The 19,509-nt window shown below is 35.2% G+C and overlaps 1 protein-coding gene across 5 annotated transcripts in view; it reads left to right on the top strand.

Annotated features, from left to right (window-relative positions):
* DACH1 (dachshund family transcription factor 1) overlaps positions 1 to 19,509 on the top strand; it is a 355,298-nt gene that overhangs the window by 309,583 nt on the left and 26,206 nt on the right. For 3 of the 5 annotated variants that reach the window (XM_066313379.1, XM_066313376.1, XM_066313375.1), the window contains 3 exons: positions 3,583 to 3,730; positions 7,975 to 8,118; positions 8,586 to 8,654. In XM_066313379.1, the coding sequence (XP_066169476.1) occupies positions 3,583 to 3,730; positions 7,975 to 8,118; positions 8,586 to 8,654 (361 nt within the window). Of the gene's footprint in view, positions 1 to 3,582; positions 3,731 to 7,974; positions 8,119 to 8,585; positions 8,655 to 12,599; positions 12,667 to 19,509 lie in introns of all 5 variants that reach the window. The other 2 variants (XM_066313378.1, XM_066313377.1) reach the window with 1 other exon arrangement.

Below are 19,509 nucleotides of genomic sequence, written 5' to 3'. Positions count from 1 at the left end.
AATGATCTATAAATCTCCAGGGAATAAAATGTCCATTTTTTGACATTGCATTGCAATAAAAATTAAGAGAGACATTGAGAAGAATGGCCATGCTTAAATCCAGGCTCCAGATAGAGCCATACTGTATTAAAAACAAATCTGGAACCTCAGCATGTTCAATGCAATTATCATTATCCAGCCTCCGTAACATCTGACCTTCCCTAAAGAGAAATATTTTCTTTTTGTTAATGTCCTATGTTGCACTGCATTTCCCATTGTCATTGGCAGCATATTGATTTAATATCAGGTTAGAGGATTAGCCATAGCATATACAAGTTGTACATACTGTATTTTGTATAATCTTCTACAGCTGATCCACTGGGAGAATTAATAGAATTTCATGCAACCCTGAAATTGCTATTCCTGTTCCAGGGGGCACTGATGATTTTTTAGATGTTGCACATTTTTAGTTTTTTTCAACCCCTTCTGCACTGAAAAAGAGAGATATTGAATGTTTCCAGTATTTTTGAGTTAGTGCTGTCATTGGCAACAACAGAACTTTTGATATGCATCAGTTTGGCTCTAGTGCAGATTTTTTTTTTTTTTATTGGATGCCTACTGATGTGCACTGATTTAACTTCTAAAAATGAAACTTAATTTTGTGTAGCTTATAAGTAGTCCCTAGTGGATTTTGGCTCCAAAAAGCTAATATTTTTCAGACATAATCAGCAGCAATAGGTAATGTATTACCATTAGCTATGTTAGCAAGTATAAAAAAAGGAAAGACTGGGGGAGGAAGTGTGGTGCAGAAACTCAATAGAAAATGTAATAATCTTTTAGCAGCTTCTTACTTTGCAGCAATTCTTAATATAAAATTACACACATCAGTGTTACACTCTAGTGTTATTCTCCATGTTTATTCATAGTGATTGTTTCATATTTAAAGAACACAAAAATATTGTGTTTTCTCAGCCAAGGACAATAATAGTTTAATAGTAATTTATTTTAAACTGCTACTGATAATACAACCAATCAACACATTAAGTGATGCCAACATTGGCATCTTGCTAAATAATCTCTAGGCTTTGCACCGAGAGTACATCTTTCAAAGATAAGTCAACAAGAGCAATCAGAGCAGAAAATTAGAATTTGGTATCTTAGAATTAAAATACAGCTAAACTAAAGTTTTAATTGGGGTGATCTAAAAGGGCACTTGATGTAATGATCTCTTTCATTTGTTACTAATTGTTTGTTCCTGATGAAGAAGAAACATGTACATGAATGTAGTTGAATTGAGTAAAGATGGCAGTTGCTTTAGCGGCTTGATTTTATTGTTAAACAAGATGGATTTAGGAATTTGAGAAGACAGTTTTTGCAGCTTTAAACTTACTAGACAATACACTTTTCATCAAAAACACTGTTCATGTAATTTCTCTTGATCTGGCTTACCTATGGTTTGGATGATTCACATATTCCAGTAACTGAGGAATAGGAGGCGATTAAAACACTCTAGAGTTTAAGCATAAGCCAGAAGCAGGATAAACTTGATAAACAAGTCCTGCTTCAGTTTCTTACTCATTCAAATGTCCCAGACATAGGAGAATATGGCCATGGAAAAGGAACAGAATTCGAATTAATATTAACTTCTGAAAATAGATTGTAAACACTTTCCTGATACTTCAAATGGTATTTTACTTTGCATATGTATGGAGAGCTTTACAGGTAGATTTCTTTGTTTTTCTCTAATAATTATTCGGGTTTAACATTCAACCCAAAAATACCTTCGTGATTTAGCTATTTGACAACAGCAAAAGAAAACTGCTTAAACTTTAAACATTTGTTTAAAGGTCATTTGTTGTGTTACCATTGGTACCATTTTTCTAAACATGGTTCTGTTCTTACTTAGTGTATATAATTTTGCTGACCATATGGGCTTTGCAGTCAGAAGGTGTTGGGCTCTTTTAGCTTCTGTTGACTTCAATGGGTTGAAGTGTAACAGAGCTGCAGAGCATTAAGCTCTGAACAAGACAAGATTTGAAGCAACAATTTAAGAAGGAGGATGAGAAGTACTGAAAATAACAGGCTCTGAAAACAGAACTAAAAGTTTGGAGGACACATAGTTTACAGCAATCATTGACACTGGGAAGACTAGTGGGATAAATGTGCAGATTAACACTCAAAAAAAAATTCTATTTCTCAGGTATCATTGTACTTGCTTCTTTTTCTATTCTTCTTCGAGAGATATTTTTAAAAATTGAAAAAAAAAAAAAAAAAAAAAAAAAAAAAAAAAAAAAAAAAAAAAAAAAAAAAAAAAAAAACCAAAAAACCCCAGAATCCTATTTAGGAAGTGTGGCTGAGGGGTGAGGAAGCTTATTTAGAAGAGAGGCATCATGGTTTTTTGCCTGTAGTGCTCAAACCAGGTCTTGAGTGGGAATCTTATATCTGTTAGCTGAATGTTTCCCTAGCAGAACCATTGGCGAGTACTGTTCTGTCTCTCTTGTTGGCATTGTTTTGCTTTATATCAGTAATTAAATCTCTGTTGGGTTAAATTATCCCTATGGTATAGTTATCAGGAGTCTTGCCTAGGATATAAGAGAGTTAGTTTCATATCCATGGAGGTTCATATGTGAATATCCGTGCTTAATTATCTACTTTATTATGATAGCTTCAGTAGGAGAGATTCGGGTGTAGACCCAAGAGCCTGATGGCCATGCTTTTGGGAAAGGGAAAAAGATATTTGCATGTTCATGTATTTCAAATCCATTTCTCCTTATATTTTGATCCCCTGTTTCAGTGTCCTAACTATCTAGTTAATATTATTAATAATACACTGTTAGCTGTGCCAGGATCATCGTATTTCCTTGCAAAAGGAGAAGGAGTTTTGAAGTTGGAATTCTCATAAGAAGTTTAAAATCATCTGAATTGTTATTTCCTGATACACTAACAACAGAAAGACAAGTAGAGTTTGTATCAGCCATCTCAGGTCACGAAATCAAGAGATGATTGTGTTTTGTTTTTCTGATGTGAGATAATAATCATACAAATCAGGGAAGAGGCTTGTTAAAACAGAGATGTCTTCCTGCATAGTGACTGTCCTTTCCTTACTATCCCAACATACCTATACTCCATGGAATCTAAATTATACATGTCAATATTTGAAATTAATAGTAGTTAACAAGGATGAGGAGCAAGATGGCAAGGCTTTGAAAGAGGCTTTCTACTTTATCTAATTTCCACTGGCTTGAGTTGAACTAGAGACTGAATTGTGTGTATGATGTGACTGTAAGCTTGCCAGTTTCCCTTAAGAGGAGCAAACCTGTTCCTGCATATTTCTCACACAAGTTATATGCACAGTGAGAGGTGAGTTTGCATTTTGTAAGAAAACCTGACTCCCAGCTTTTTACAGATTTTTGTCCACCTGTTAAAAAGTTAATTCCAGTTAAAAATTGATGTTGATAATAGATAATTTTGATGATGTGACAGAATTATTTTCTAAATAATATTTTTAAAATATCACATCACTATCAAGGAAAAATAAAGGTATTTAGTTATTATGTCAACTGTTCTAATGTTCTCCAAATATCCAACTTTATCTCTGAACAGGGTCTACTAAAGGTTGCTATAGACAATGCCAGAGCTCAAGAGAAACAGGTTCAACTGGAAAAAACAGAGCTGAAGATGGAACTCTTCAGGGAACGAGAACTGAGGGAAACACTTGAAAAACAGTTGGCTGTGGAGCAGAAGAACAGAGGTATCTTGATTAAGCAGACATAGACACCTTGTAATTTATTTCCTTAGGAAACAATTTTCTATCAAACACCTGTGTTTTTTCGAAGGTTTATCCCCCGTAAATCATGTTAGGTCTCAGCTGACTGCAGTGAAGGGTGTTTTATAACCTGCCTAATTTTTGTATAGGGTCTTCAGGAGACTTGGACTCATTTGTCTTAACATTTTTTCTTGAATAGTGTTACATCAGTAATGCATAAGCAATTATAAATACCCTACATGCTGTAACAGACTTTTGCAGGTCATGATCATTAGGAAAAGGGACAGCTACTTAATACAGACAATTTGTATCGTATTTAAGAATCTGCAAGTTTTTAGGAACTCTGCTCTGTTCTTATAGTGCATATTTAGGCAAACTGCATGTAATAAATAAAAAGATAATGGTAATATATGAGCTCTTTATAATACATAGTGGATAAAATACATGTTTGTAGAAGTAACAGTGAAGGTTCTTCTTGATGAAGCAGAAGCATTAGTAGCATTTGTAGCATTAACATCAGCCCACTGTAAAGCCTGTACATGTTAGAGACTTTTAAATAATTACATTGTTAGTGAAGGTGAGGCAGTTTGGAGTGATTTGCATTAACTATTTGCATTACGAGCATGTTTCTATCTTTCTTTATGCATTCATTTCTCTGTCTCTGTATGTCTCACCCTTTCATAGTGCCTGATTACTTTGCAAGGACAGTTAACCTCTGTGACACCCTTGCTGTTTAACTCAGACCATGACAAGTCAGATATGTATGTTTGCAGGCCTATAGTTACAAGTCATTTCTTGTCCTGTTTAATTTTCTGGTAACCACCTAAACAGAGAATCCCAAGAACAATTGGATTCAAGACCAATGTCATTATGCCTTAAACTAATATGCTAGCAGTAAGTACACAATGTAATCCTGCTTCATGCCTTGACCCATTAAAGGGTAGGACTTTCACATCATTAATTACTCTTTTTTAACTTCTGAGAATGTATTTTGAAAGACAGTTGCTGTTATCACACACAGTTATCACACCTGTGCCATGAATCATCCCTTGGTCCATTCTGCTCAATACAATTGTATTACTTACACTTTTAAAGTAATTTGGAAAAAGACTAAAGTAATTTGGTTAGTCTTCACATCTTTCTCACAAGTGCTCAAATATATGTTCCTTTTTAGAGTTGTACAATCACATGCAAAACGGAAAATGTTTGGGGGGAACCCACCTGACCTTACTTTAGTTTTGCCATTTACAAATTAAGCATCTCATTTTAATCAATAGAAATGCACTTTCTGGACAATAAAAAGAAACTTGTATAGCCTGTTCTCAGATAGGTAGGTGGAGTCAATTGTACTGTGAAGACCTTTTTCTCTTCCCTTTAACTCCAGAGGTCACATGGTTGACTAGGCTGTGCTAGACACATGTGTTTTGAAAAGATAAAATTAAGCAAAATTAATTTCACTCAAGGTTGTATGTCAGGAAAAAACCATGGGATAGTCTCTTATTTTGTTCAGGTTACTGAAATAATTGGCAATATTATTTTCAGCGTGATGCATTACCTTCTTTTGTATATGCATCCCTCTAATGACAGTCTTGCACTTGGAAAACAGACCAAAGAGGAATGAATTTGAACAGTTAATGGTGGTATGCAGCAAACCAAATATAATGAGGATTACTATCTCTGCTAGTAGATACTTCTGTACAAAGGAAAAGTATGGATCATTCTTTCAAATAAACAGATCGAAGTAAGAGAGAAAAAATAAGGCCAGGTTGTAATCATTGTATTCTTCAGTTAAAGGCAGAAAAATGCATAGGAGCCTTTACCTATGATCAGTTTTTCAGATAGCAAGTGTCATATCTTAAAAAAGTTTCACATGTCTTAGTGGAAGCATGAGCAAGAAGGGAGAAATGTACCATATTCTCTGCTAGGTGAAGAGATACTGTATGAAAATACTGAAAAACACTTAAAAGCTACAGCACAGAAACACAAGCTGCTGTGTCACATAAGGGTCAAACCCTTTATATGAAGGGGATCTTCAGCATTAGGCAACATCTATCTATCATTTGCTCTTCATGTTAATACAAGTCAAATATAATTCTGTTTGGTAGCTATAGATGAGTATTTTTGCCTTTTGTTTATAGAGCATTGGATTCATGGCTGCTACTGTATGTTCTACAGAGCTGCTTATTTGCTGTCCTGTTTCCTTCCTTCTTTTTAAATTTTCCAATTAACGATTCCTAAGGCTGTAGGATGTGTCTCATCAGCTGGTGAAAGTAGGATAATATCTCTTCTGTGAGCAGCTACACAGTAAGGGTTTGCTAATTCTGGCTCTGACTGCTGTAGTCACATCTACAATGTGTCAGCCATGATGACATTTTAATTCAGAAAGCAACATATGTTTCCTTCTCATTTATTGCAATCACTTTCAAAGTACTTATAATGAAAACATTAAAACCATGCAATGATTCAGAATGTATTTAGTTTAGCCTTTGTATAGATGCTAGATGTTCTTTGATAATATGAGTTAATTAGCCTGCAAAGTAGTTGGTGTACAAAATGAGAAAGAACCAAAATTCCAGAGTCTTGGATGTAAATTATGTAGTTATTCTGACTACAGGATATGTACTTATGTTAATTTTGTGCCTGAATGGTTCTGTATAGCAGCACAAAATATACAAGATCATCTAAAAGGTGGTTCTTCTTAGCATATAAATTAAAGAGTAATAACAATGACAGCTCCTTTTAAAAGTTTCATTATTTGCATTTTGTGAAATGTACCACCATCAGAGTCTACTGTCCCTGGGGAGTATGAACTGGTGGAAGTACATTTCTGTATTTTCCAGCATTCATTCCTGGGCATATACCAGAGGTCACTTTGCAGTGAGGTACAGGGCTAGATAGATCCTGACATGCAAATGTAACAGTTCCTAGCATCTGGGTTTGGTAAGGATAATTCTTTTGGTGTGTATAAAGAATTCTTTAGTGAGTAGTTTAGTAGATAATTTTTTAGTTAGTGTCACAATAACAGAATCTCCTGGAAAGGATTATCCAGGAAGATCTTAGGACAAAAAGCTTTTTACGTGAATGTCAATAAAAACACTAAATTTGCTGTTTAAGAACAGTTGGGGTGTGGTGGGGGAGATAATACTATGCTCTACAACTTTACATGATTGCTTCAGAGGCCCGCTTTGGTTTTAATGGAGTAGAAAAATTGGTTGACGTTACCCTTTTCCATCAGGAGCATAACTTGTAATATGCTCCTTTAGTTAGAGATTCTGCAAGTCTTACCTTTGCGGTTGTAAGTCACTGGTAAACTAAAAAAGCAAATTGTGATGAAGTCCTGCACTGTATTTGCCATCCTTTTCCTACAGAGTTTAAGCTGAAGAGATTCAAGGAAAACATTTTTTCTAAATAAGGACTTTCTGTATTTAATTTCAAAATACTCAATTTTTTTTGCTAATATTTTCCCTCACATTTGACAAAGCATAGTAATATTTACTTGATTGGAGGATCCAGCACTATAAAGGATTTGCTGTGAGTTCTTCAGGGTTAGGTGGCAGATGGGACAGGCAACAACAGAAAGCAAGAAAGAAAAAAGGGAAAGACAAAGGAGAAATGTGCAAAAGAAATAAATAGGGAGAAGAAACAAGGCACCAAGAGGTCAGATTGCTTGCAGGAAGCAGAGCTTGGAGGGGAGTTAGAAGTCTCAGGGCCTTTCTCCAAGAAATAAGGACCAGAGCAGAGTCGAGACAGCCCAGGACCCAGGCAGATGGATCCCCCTCTTGTGTGAGAGAAGCTGCAAGAAGGCAAGAACTCTATCACCATGTATCTATTGACTGTGTTATGTGAAACAGAAATGGTGAAATTAATTCTGAAACCCCCCTCACTTCCAGAGACAGGGGCTTATCTATGTCAGATGATTCAAAAAATATATTCCATTGCTTGTTTCCAAGGTTTTCTGATTTGAAAATTCTCAGATTCTCTGCTGTTTATTTAAAAAGAAAAAAAAAAGTCATTGCTCGATACCACATACAGTTTTACATATAGAACAGTTGATTTTAGAATATTCCTGGGTGATTACAACAAATTTCAAGTAATCTAAATGGTTGTTGTGTAATTAATTAGTTTATATGAACATTGCAGTTATAGTGCTTCTCAGGACCCTTTATAGGTCATCGTGAAGCCAAGTTTCTGGTCCAAACTGGAGTACACATGTTATTTTCTTTTCACAGCAATAATTCAGAAAAGGCTAAAGAAGGAAAAGAAGGCAAAGAGGAAATTGCAGGAAGCACTTGAGTTTGAGACTAAACGACGAGAGCAAGCAGAACAAACACTGAAACAGGCAGCTTCAACAGATAGTCTCAGGGTCCTAAATGGTAAGAAGCCAATTTTTGCCTCTGTGTCATTAACTTTCAATTTAAGTGCCAAAAGAATCTTGTTATACTGAAAATTTATAACATGATGGAAAGGGGAAAAAAAGAAAATCTCTTTCCTTTCCTTCACTCAAGTGATACCTCTCTCTTTATTGCTTTGTTACTTTATATAGTATGTGCAAATAAACTCACTGGAGAGAATGTTCAAACTGGGACAATTTTATATTATTAGCTTGAGAAGTCAATTTTTTTCTTCCTTTTTTTCTCCCCCCCTTTATGTTTGAAAAATCTATTGCTCATTAATCTTCCTAGTCTAACAAAAAATTGTCCTGGCCTCCAGTCATTGTTCAACATTAAAAACACTGACAAAGGTTGATTGTATTGTAATGCTGCATTGGAGTAACAGGTTGTAAAAAGGGCTATAAGAATCAAATGAAATATGTGTCAGTCTTACCTTTCTATGTTTCTAGACTCTCTGACCCCAGAGATAGAAGCTGACCGCAGCGGGGGCAGAACAGATGCTGAAAGGACAATACAAGGTAGGAATTTGCAAAAGGCTATAAATCTAGATCTTGCTATATGAGTTTTTCCTCAGCTTTAGACTGCTATTCAAGCATGTAGCCTACCATCTGGGCCACATCAAAACAAGTTCAAACAAGGTCAAGTTCATCTTGCTTGTTTATAAGAGAGAATACATTCTGTGCTGATAGATTTTCTTTAAATTAATAGGTCATTTCTGTTTATACAGAGCAATTAAAGAAGAATAATTAATTTGAAGCAGTACTGGCTTGAATCTCAGACATGCTGAATGCAGTTTTTGTGAATATGTGTAGTTTGATTTGAATTAATAATATTTTTAAAGGTATGCTTGAAACATCTTGAGCCATTTAACTGTACAAATGGCTAAACCTAATGGGTAACATTCAAGGCATGATGAGAATTTCATAGCTAATAGTCAGTGGCAGTTACTGAAAGGTGTGTTTCAGTAAGCTACTCTGAGCATTAACAATAAATAAGCTGTTTATTCCCATCTTGGATTTTTCATTTACCACATCCCATTATTTACATTTTAATAAAACAAATCTGCTGAGTAAATTTATACATGAAATACTAAAGAGAGCTATATTACTTCCCCTGTGAATCTAAATGTATGTATACACTGCAAACATCAAGATATAAGTAAAGAGCAAATTTTGAAGATAGTATTTATGTTATAGTATCTATTCTTATCAACAGGCTAAATCTACCTACATGAATACCAAGCAATAAAAACAACAATTGTTTTCAATGGTAAATGAAGGTGCATTTTTCAGAGACGAGCCTAAAAGGATTAGCTCCAGTAATCACACTCAATTGCCTTTATTTTGCATTTCGAAGTCAATCATCCTAACAGTGTCATTTGACATCTTCTCTGTGTTATTTAATCACATTTCCTAACATCCAAGGAGTTGTTACTGGTGTGCCACAAGGAGGCTGTAACAACAGAATAAAAAAGTCAAGAAGCTTTTAACGGATTGAACATATAAACAAATAACAAAAATGCAGTAAGTGCTTATGAAAGACAAACACATGTATACAAACAAAAGCATTTAAAGCAAGTTATGTCTGCAAAGTCAATAACACAGAAGTTGGAAAATGCCAGATTAAATGTTGCCTGGGAAGTGAATACATGTTATAAGGTCTGTTAAGGTCTGTCCAGAATCCTGCCTTCCTTCCCATAAAACTTATGTGTTATTCAAAGCACCATTTGATGTAATTCATTTGGTAAGAATTCAGCCATTATTTCATTTTGTTAAAATCCAGATATTTTGGTTACTTCTTTTGATGCCAGAACAGACTCCTAATTTCTTGGGAGGCCATGCTGCTGTTCTGGTCACTGCAGTACTTGCATTCATTGCAAGCATTAATTGCTCCATCTTCAGAGCATTCTTGCAAGGAAGTGAAATTTTGAATATTCCAGTTTGATAGCTGGGAAACAGAGTCAAATACAGATTACGTTGACATCTGCTTAACTGTCAAATATCAAGGACCTAATTTTTCAGGATAATTTGCATTTTTGGTAGTAGCATTCAGATGTAATCAAATCACTGTTGTTGAACTCAGTCTTGTTCCTAGGCTGAAATCTCAAGTTGGATAGTTATATTACAAGCATCACAAATTTTAAAGCATGTATTCTAAAGGATTTTTCTGAAACTATATAAGAATAGCACTTCAGCTTTTGAACAATGATTATGCATTCTTTCCCAGCTATCCTCTGCTCATTTCATGTATTTCCATTTTTGCAATAAATGAAGTCAAGGGTTTACAGGAAACATTCTCAGTAATGACTTTTCCTTGATTTATCTGTCCAAGGTGATGCACATTAAAAACAAAACTTAAATTCAAAGATGATTATTTAGTTCAAGATTGGACCATGATATTTGCTGATTGCGATATCGAATCATATTGCAAAGGCAACCTTAATTCTGACATTTCCTGTATTATCTACTTTGCACTCTCAACATACAACTAAAACAGAGGGGTTTTAAGAAAAAGGAAAGAAGCAATAAATACAGTTTTCATGTCTTACAGCTTAATGTATTCAGCTCAGTCATCATAAAACAGTTCAGAACTTTTAGATCTACTGCAATATGTAACCCTACAAAGCAAATATAACTGTTAGGAACATGTTTTCAATGTAAATCAGTCATTATAGGGTGACAGGCTTCAAAAACAGTTCAAGAAACAGTTAATAGCAGGCAAGTCATGCCAAATGTCAGGACTCTTTGTGTTCATTTCCAGTACTGGAAGGAGTATTTCCTTTCAACATAAACTCCCTTTTCTCTGTGCCCCCCTTGCTATGTATCCCTTTGTATCTGTCCCAGTTCCTTCTTCTGCCTTCCTCCTCCCTAAATCTCACCTTTTGTCAATTGCTAATCTGACTCTTTTCCTTGTTCTACATTGCATTGCTCTTCTTTTTTTCTCAACTTCACATTCTTCCAGCATTCACTTCTGAACTTAGTTTCGTGCTACCCTGATTATTTCCTTAATTATAAGCTCTTTCTGTCTCCGTGATCCCCAGCTCCCTGGCTCTGTCTGACCCTTACTGTTGCCTCCTCCCCTTACCAGTCGTTTCAAGAGCTGCATTGACATTCCCTGTTACTAGCCTGCCCTGTTGCAAACCACACCTCCATCTGTAGTGTCTGCTTCCCCTGTCTGCCTGGTCAGGCTCACATCCCTACTGGTTTCAGTACATTTCTCTTTCTTTTTGTGTACCTGCCTGAATATCAGGAAGGGAAGCACTGAGAGCATTCTGTTCCAAAATTAGCATTTAGCATGACAATTGTAGGCAGGAATGAGGAGAAAGAATTGCAGGGAAAGAAAACCACTTTATTCCTGCAGCACTGGAATAAAGCATGCTCAGTACAGATAGGGCCCTTTACCAGCAGAACTCTACAAAAGCTTTCCAATGATTGAAATATTTTCCAGTACTTTCTTGGATTTTGTTTGGGGCAACAAAGACCATATTGTCACAATTATCATTTCAAATCGTGTCCTTACATTTTCCTTGTAAATAGTATTTTGTACACTTCATTATGCACTATAGAAAAAATATCGTATGCAAATATTTCTTATATACCATTATTCTATATACACTATATTCCATAATTAAAAATATAATACTCTTGCATCTTTCAGGTTCTGGGGAAAAAAATAATTACTAGGGAAATACATTCTTATTCCTTTCAAAAATATACCTGTGTCCCAGTATCTAAGCATGCCTGGGGTAATAGTCTTATTATTTTTTATTTTTCAGTTTACTGTGTTGAGCATGCTATGTAGTTCTATAACTAAGCAAACAAAGGTAGGAAAGCTGCAGTGCTCTGTAGGGAAGTGATATAATTGAAATACAAAGTGTAATTTCAGCATTTAAGAAAATATTATGCAAGAAAATTGTAATTAAAACTAAAGATTTTGTTTACTATTTATTATAAATAAATGGATACTTGTCAACTTGAAGTTATATACAATGTTGCTATTTTTAAGTATCACTTTGAAGAGTAAGGAATAGAACTAATTTAAGCGTAGAAGATAATTGCATTTGTCAATAAGGGGGTATGTTCTGTTCTATTTTTTAGACATGTAGCACTCATTTAGATTCACTTTTAGTGCATGTAAAGTCTTTTGTAAAATGGGAGCAGTAATAAAAAGGAATTTGAATACAAGACTATAAAAAGAAGCAATGCAGGGTATTTTAGGGTTGTGTTTGAGTTTTTTAAATACTGAGTAGATAACAGTTTGCTGCAATATTCATAAAATGTTAACAAATAATCATAATAAATAATTCAAATTCGGGTCTCAGATGTACTTACGTATTTTTTTGAGCGATAGAAAGAGATACTGAGCTATTAGGAACTGGTGAAGACACTGGTTTTAAATGTTTTCTTTGCTTCTGTTTTAAATAATAATAAAGCAGATTATCCTCTTCTCCATACATATTGTAGGTTCACTAGATGCCTATGCCTAGCTCCCAATCCGGTTTCCCAAGACCCCCTCATCCCACACAAAAAGGTACCATACAAAGATAATGTTTGACTTTTATATACTGTTTTATTAACAGACTTCTTACTAAGCACTAGAACAATGACATTTACTGCCGCTTTTACTTTCATATTTCCATTGATTTTTTTTTTCTTCTCATCTGATTACTTACCATGTATATGCCTTCCTATATTATTATGGGTTTTTTTCCTCTATATACCCCATATTCCCAATTTTCTATCTCCCAATAGTTTCCTCCCCAAGACCGGTACCTTCATTTTCATTCTATTTAATTTCAAGCAATACCATTTACTTTACACATTCTCTAAAATCCTCTAGAAGTGTTCTAGTTCTGCACCATCTTACCATAGACCATTCTTTCCTTGCCGTGTTCCTTTCCCCAAATTGCTCACAAATGGTTTTGTGCTTTTGTCCCAAAGCTATCCTGGTAAGAAGAGGAAGATTAATAAAATTTTCCCCTTTCATGCTGCAATTTTTTTTGTCTTTTCCATTTATTTCAAATTTACTAGCAATTGCCTTAGCTCGTACCTTTTCTGCTTTCTTCCAAATAATTTCCATCTTCTGCATACCATCATTCCAGCTGCTCCTGAAATCAGCTCCATCATTTTCTCCTAAGTCTTCCTTACCCTGCTTAGTTCCCTGAATTCTCAGGTCTATCTGTTTTTTTACCCAAAATGTCTGTTTTTGTAGCAAGAGGCCCTTTGCATTTTCTGTGTTCTCAAAGTTCTTCCATCCTGTTCACTCTCAATCAGTTTTTTCCTCAGCTATGCATTCTCCTCTAGCAGAAAATTTATCCTCCTTGTCCATTGGTCAAATTTTCACTCCTCAGTTCCTTATTCTGCTGCAAATATTATTTTTTTTCTTCTAGCACATTATCAGCCTTTCTCCAGATGTGTCTGTTATCTACTCTCACTGTCCCTTAGCAAATTGAACTTACCCTTTCTAAGCCCTTTCCCATTGACATCTTCCCTTTCTTCACCACCACTTCTCTAGGCTCATATTTACAGTTCAGCTAAGTGTAATGCTAAGTGGTTTCAGATTATATTTTCCTGCTGAAAGAAAAAGACCCACTCAGCTACCATCCACACAAAGCCTTCTAGGCCATCTGTCTTTTTCCCCTCCTAGAAAGGACAAGGCAGGAAACAGAGATGTTGAACAGATCCAGAAACAGGGAAAGAAAATAACAGCAACTCAGCACACTGACTTGCATGGTCCTGTATGAAGTTCTTTGTAAAGCCTTTGAAGGCTACTGAACAAGAGCAAGAAACAAATTATGATTTAAATTTCCCCATTGCAAGTGTGCATTTTGCTGCCCAAATATTAGGGGGAAGCTGCCCTGCAGTTGCCCTCCACATTAATAAAAATTGCTTATATACAGCTTTAGTCATTTACCCTGAAACCTAACCTAAATTGTTTCTGCATTGGTTTGAAACTTGTTTAATCTATTTTTCAACAAGCAAAATCCACATAATAATCTCAGCAACTGATAGTCCTTGATTCTTTCTTGTTATATTTGTGTTTGAAAGATGAGTATCTGAGGGACTTCCACAATGAAAAGGAACTTCTGGTGGTTCTGTGAAGCTGCTGCACACAGTTCTATTTCTGATATATAAATCTTGGACAAAAGTATGTGGAAATATGTGATGATATTTTTTATGAGATCAAAAACTTTATTGGAAAAGGCCATTATCAAGGCTGCGAAGTCAAGCATTCCAAAATTAGGAAGTGGTAGAATTAAGGTTGTCTTCCGCACCTTTGTTCAACTGTCTTTGTGCATGTGTTATGATACAATCTTTAATTATATGATTAGATACTGTATTTTTCACAGTACCTTGTTTCATTCAGTGCAGGGGACAAAAATATAGGTGAATAAAGGAATATCTATCCAATATTTTCTTCATCTTCAGTGGTCAGTGTGTCTCTTATGCTTTATATAACACTTGGTTTATATATAATTTTTCCATAATTAGACATCATGCTTTACCAAATAGTTGTAAATTATTGCCTAAATTTCTTTCATATATTAAATCTTTTTCATTTCCCAACAGCTGAGGGCTTTGCTTCACTATTGTCATAGGTAACAATCTCCTAGGGTTGTCTTCTTAACAAGTAAACTACAAAGTCAGACATTTCACCGTGAGACAACACCTGAAATCCATATGGAATTGAATCTTAAGATTGACAGTGATAAAGCTAACCAAGCAATGGATAAACTGTAATACCATAAAATGAGCAGTGTGGCCTAAAGAATGGCCATTTTGCTATGGCAGTTTTACAGATACGTTCTGAGACTGACATTCACAGAATCTTCCTTTCATTTTTCTTGCAACCTGTATCACCTCTAACTGTTTCCGTCAAGCTTTCTTTTTCTTGGTTCTCCCTCATTTCTGGGTTTTCAATCAATCTTAATAACAACTTTCAAGTTTTCTAATTTCTTTCTTGACCCTTTTTTCCTCACTCCTTTCAACATGTTTCTTTTTATATCTGGTCATAATTCCAGCCCCTGAAGTTTTGACTTCTTCTACCTGATATCCTTGTTAATCAAGATCCAGATGTCTTCAGATACTGACTCGTAACATTCTATCTGTATGCCAAATGTCCAGTTACTCATCGTGATTTTTTTCCCTCTAAGAAACCTCAGATTTCTTCCTCTAAGAAACCTCTTACGATTGTACTTGACTTTCTTGCCCTAGCTGTGTTCTGTCTCCCCTCTTTCCTTCTATTCTCAACCAGAGTTTTGTTCTTGTCTATTAATGCAAATAATTTAGTACCCCAATTTCAGTCTCATTCATTGTCTGTCACCCAATCATTTTTAGTACTTTATTTCACAATGTCTTCCAGTGCCCTGGTTTCCATGTTTCTATGTATGTACTTAGCCAGTCTCAGTTACTCCCCCAGTCACATATTCTGTCCTTATTTCCAATTCTGATCACATCAGATTTCTTGTCCTAATTTCTGTAAATCTTGAGTATTTTTATAAGTTCATGTTTGTAGACTTAGAGAAGAATACTGGTGGCTGCCAATCATAGATAGGATACATTTTCCAGTGCAGGGCTACTCTCAACTAATGATTTTTTAAAACAGTTTTCAATATCCTCAAATGACAGAACATTTATTTATTTTCTATGGACATGAGTGTTCTTTGCAGCACATTTAACTAAGATATCGTCTATTTCATCTCTTCTTCATTTATTTTTTGCATGGTATTGACTATGATGACGAGTGCTAAGTACATTTTTTTATCTGTAGAGTTCTTTCAATAATTGCATCTTTCTCTTAAAGCTTCTATCTCCTATCTCTGCATTTCTGTCTGTTCCTTTCCACATCCCCCTTTATCAAAAGCAATTCCATTTGCATCCATATCTGCCTAAAGATTAGGTCATCCATCTGTGTAATGCCATATAAAACAATTGCCATATGTTCTCTAAAGTATTAATTGATTAAAGCTAAGAAAAGCACCTGATTGTTTATAGATTTTATCAAGATTTTTCTTGCCTTTTTTTCCTTACTAAAACTCTTGGAACTGCTAAATGTCTCTCTATGTATATCAACTTGTAAAGTCTTCATTTTTATTCAATTGACACCTGTTCATCTGTTATTCTGGTTTTATCACCACTTAGTAAGTACTCTGGATTTGTTGTTACTCATTTATTGTTGCATGAGACTTCCAGCAGAAAGGTGCTTGGGTTTAGTATAGAGCCAGGATTCTCAAATGAATGTATCAGGTCATTTGCAGAATGAAAATATATTTTCATTTTCCCATGTGACATTCATTCTCCCCCATTGATCCATTTCAACACAGCTTCATCTTCCCCTCTCTTGTTGCTTTCCCATTTTCCTTCCACCTCTGTTTCACCTCCTCCCCTGCCAAGTACTACTTCTGAATATCCCAAATATTTCTTAATATGTCACTTCCTTGACCTGCAAGGCAATGTGTATGTATGATTTGGAGCCATGTGGCTGCTGGTTGACCAGGTGGCTGACTAGGAGGTACATGCATTCTGAGGGATCAGTGACAAGCCAGGAGATATGCATTTTCTGCTGGACATCTTGTTGCTGCCTCTTGGCAGCTGGGCAAATCAAACAGTACATGATGCTTCTCAGCAGCTGAAGGGCCAAACAAATGGTTTTTCAAACTGCAAGAGACCCACAGCCCACCTGTTGTGCAGGCCTGCTATAAAGGTTGAACATTTCAGCAGGGAAAAGAAGTCAGGAGCTGGAAACAAAGCTGTCAGAAGCCTGGAAGGCAAAGGGATTTTTTTTTTCTAGATATGTTGAATAACTGCCCAAGGAAACATCTGCTACTTAGCTAGGCTGTTTATGGAAACAAACAGCTGACGATTCTAGACCCATAGAAATATAAAAAGGTTCTGTGAAGCAGCAATGACAAAACAGTGGACTGACTTGTTTCGAGTTGAACATTTCTGTGATTTTTAGGCCACTTAGCCTGTTATTCCATTAGGCGAGATTAAAACAAACAAACAAACAAAAACCACCAAAAATCACCCCACAAAAAAAAAAAAAAAAAAAAAAAAAAAAAAAAAAAAAAAAAAAAAAAGCAGCCAAACAAAAAAACCAAACGTTTCCGTTTAATTTATCAATTAAAATTTATTCAGCCTAGGAGTCAAGAAGCACTTTGAAGGTCTCCAATGTGAAATAATGTCTTGTGAAAATGTGAGCAATCTGAGACATAGATTCATAGATTTTGCATTTTTCTTTTTACCTGTCTGATTCTCAGGTTTCTTCTTTAAGTTTTCCATTTCTAAGATTTCTAAAGAACAGTAAGACAACTGGTTTCAGTTTTGGTTAACTGCAGGCATAAGATGAGACTGTCTCTATAATGCGACTGTTCTCCTTTGGATTATTCTAGCACCTCCCTAGGTAAGAGTAGTGATTTGAGCTAACAGAAATGTGTGGGAAAGACAATGGAATGGAGCAAAGCCATTGTAGTGACCCACTGGGGAGTAATATCTGTTTTGTTATTGATCCATCTCTGCATGCAAGAGTTTGTCAAACAAATTGATGCACTGGTGAAAATGAATGCACATGCACTGTTCAATTATAGAAGCTAAAGGGTAGTGTATTTTCTTCATTGCTCTTCTTTTGTCTTTCTTATGCTCAAAAGAAAATTAATTTTCAGACCTAGTGATGGTCTTTAGGGTAAGACACTGTTAGAATATTAGTGTCTAACCCTCAGTGACGTTTAGTGGAGCTGCCTTACTAACTCCCCTTGGATCGTCCACCTGATTCTACTTTATTTTTGTTCAGTCTTCATAAAATATTTGCTGGTTCAACACTGTTCTGATTGCAGTAACACATAATGCTTCATTTTCTTTCTGATTAGTGCCTTAAACTTCAGCTGCTTTTTGACTTCACTGTGTAACACCTTGTATTAATGTCAGGGTCATGCACTTATTATTCATGTGAACAGTGCTATTCACTTCAATGAAATTATATACATAATAATAAATAACAACATTAATCTGTGTGCACCACCTTGAATTTCATTACTGTTGCAGAAGATATATCTCTGAAAATAGGTTCTCTTAATTTTTATACATTTTAGAAAGAGCTTGGCTCTCTCTATGCACACTAATTTAAATATCTTGTTTTATTTCTCCTAAGCCTTACTAGCTTTAAGAGCTCACAAGTTTTAAAGACACTTTTTCTACTGATTTTTTTTGGCTTGACAGACTATCCAATATAGTTTAGCTTTTAAACCTAGATTGTATACTAGACATTTAAAACATATCTTGCTAGTTCATCTGTCTTTTACTGTTGATACTGGAATACTCGATGAGGAAACAGACGTTAAAGATTATTTTGTTTCATATTTCATTGACCATGGATAAATACTGAAATTATCTTACAGTGCACGGAAACCAAACAGCAATAAGTATGTTCCCTATCTCCCTGACCAAGACTCAGTACTTTGGCAGGTTTTCAGCTCAAACGAATCAATTAAAAACAACATTGATTAACTTAAACAGAAGGTGTTATTGATTGCAGGCAGTAACATATAAATAGACAATTGTTTCATAGTGTTCATAGGTCATTGTTAGCTACACCTTTAAACTTCAAGGTACATAATCCTGTTATCTATCACCCAAAAAGCAAAGGAAGAGCACAGAATGAATATACAGTTACATATATGTTTCAAAGTACTCTTATACAACTCTCTCATTCAGCACTTATACTCTTACATAAAATTTTTCCCATTTTTTTTGAAATTGCTATCTATTGCAATTTACGCCTCATTTTATAGCTGTATATATATGAACCTGATGGAAATCAAATATGTTCCTGACTTTTCTGCTGAGGTGAATGGTTAATCAATCAGATTTTCTTCCAACATGGTGCTTTAGTTCACTTTTAAAGAAACTGTATGTAAAATTAATGACTAAGCATGAACAGAGTCAAGTGGGAAAATTCAGGACAATGAGAATATTTTAAAAACCCCACACTATGCTCCAGAGGCTATTAAGACTTTATATGGAATTGTTTTGACTTTCATTTTTATTCATCCTACATGCTCATCTTATTCAAAGAGGGAGGGATAGGATAGATGTATTCTAATAGACTTCACCCCAGTTGTCTTGCTGCCTGGGAAGGATGGGCACTGCAAGGCACCATCCTAGGTACTTTTGTTTCCCATATTTTTGTTTCTCTGTTCACTTTGTCTTCTCCCTCCGAAGATGACTGAAACCTGATCAGGCAGGTAGAACATATATTTCTAGTGTAGTCTCATCAGACAAAAATAAATAACATTTTCCTTTTTAGAAAAAGAACTAAAAGGCTTGATTTTTTTTTTTTATAAACCAGGATGAAAATTTGATTAGAACAACATTGTCT

This window comes from Sylvia atricapilla, chromosome 2 (assembly GCF_009819655.1).
Source record: "Sylvia atricapilla isolate bSylAtr1 chromosome 2, bSylAtr1.pri, whole genome shotgun sequence".
Taxonomy (NCBI): domain Eukaryota; kingdom Metazoa; phylum Chordata; class Aves; order Passeriformes; family Sylviidae; genus Sylvia; species Sylvia atricapilla.
Note: the sequence above shows the minus strand (reverse complement) of the source record. Positions and strands in the feature narration are given on the sequence as shown.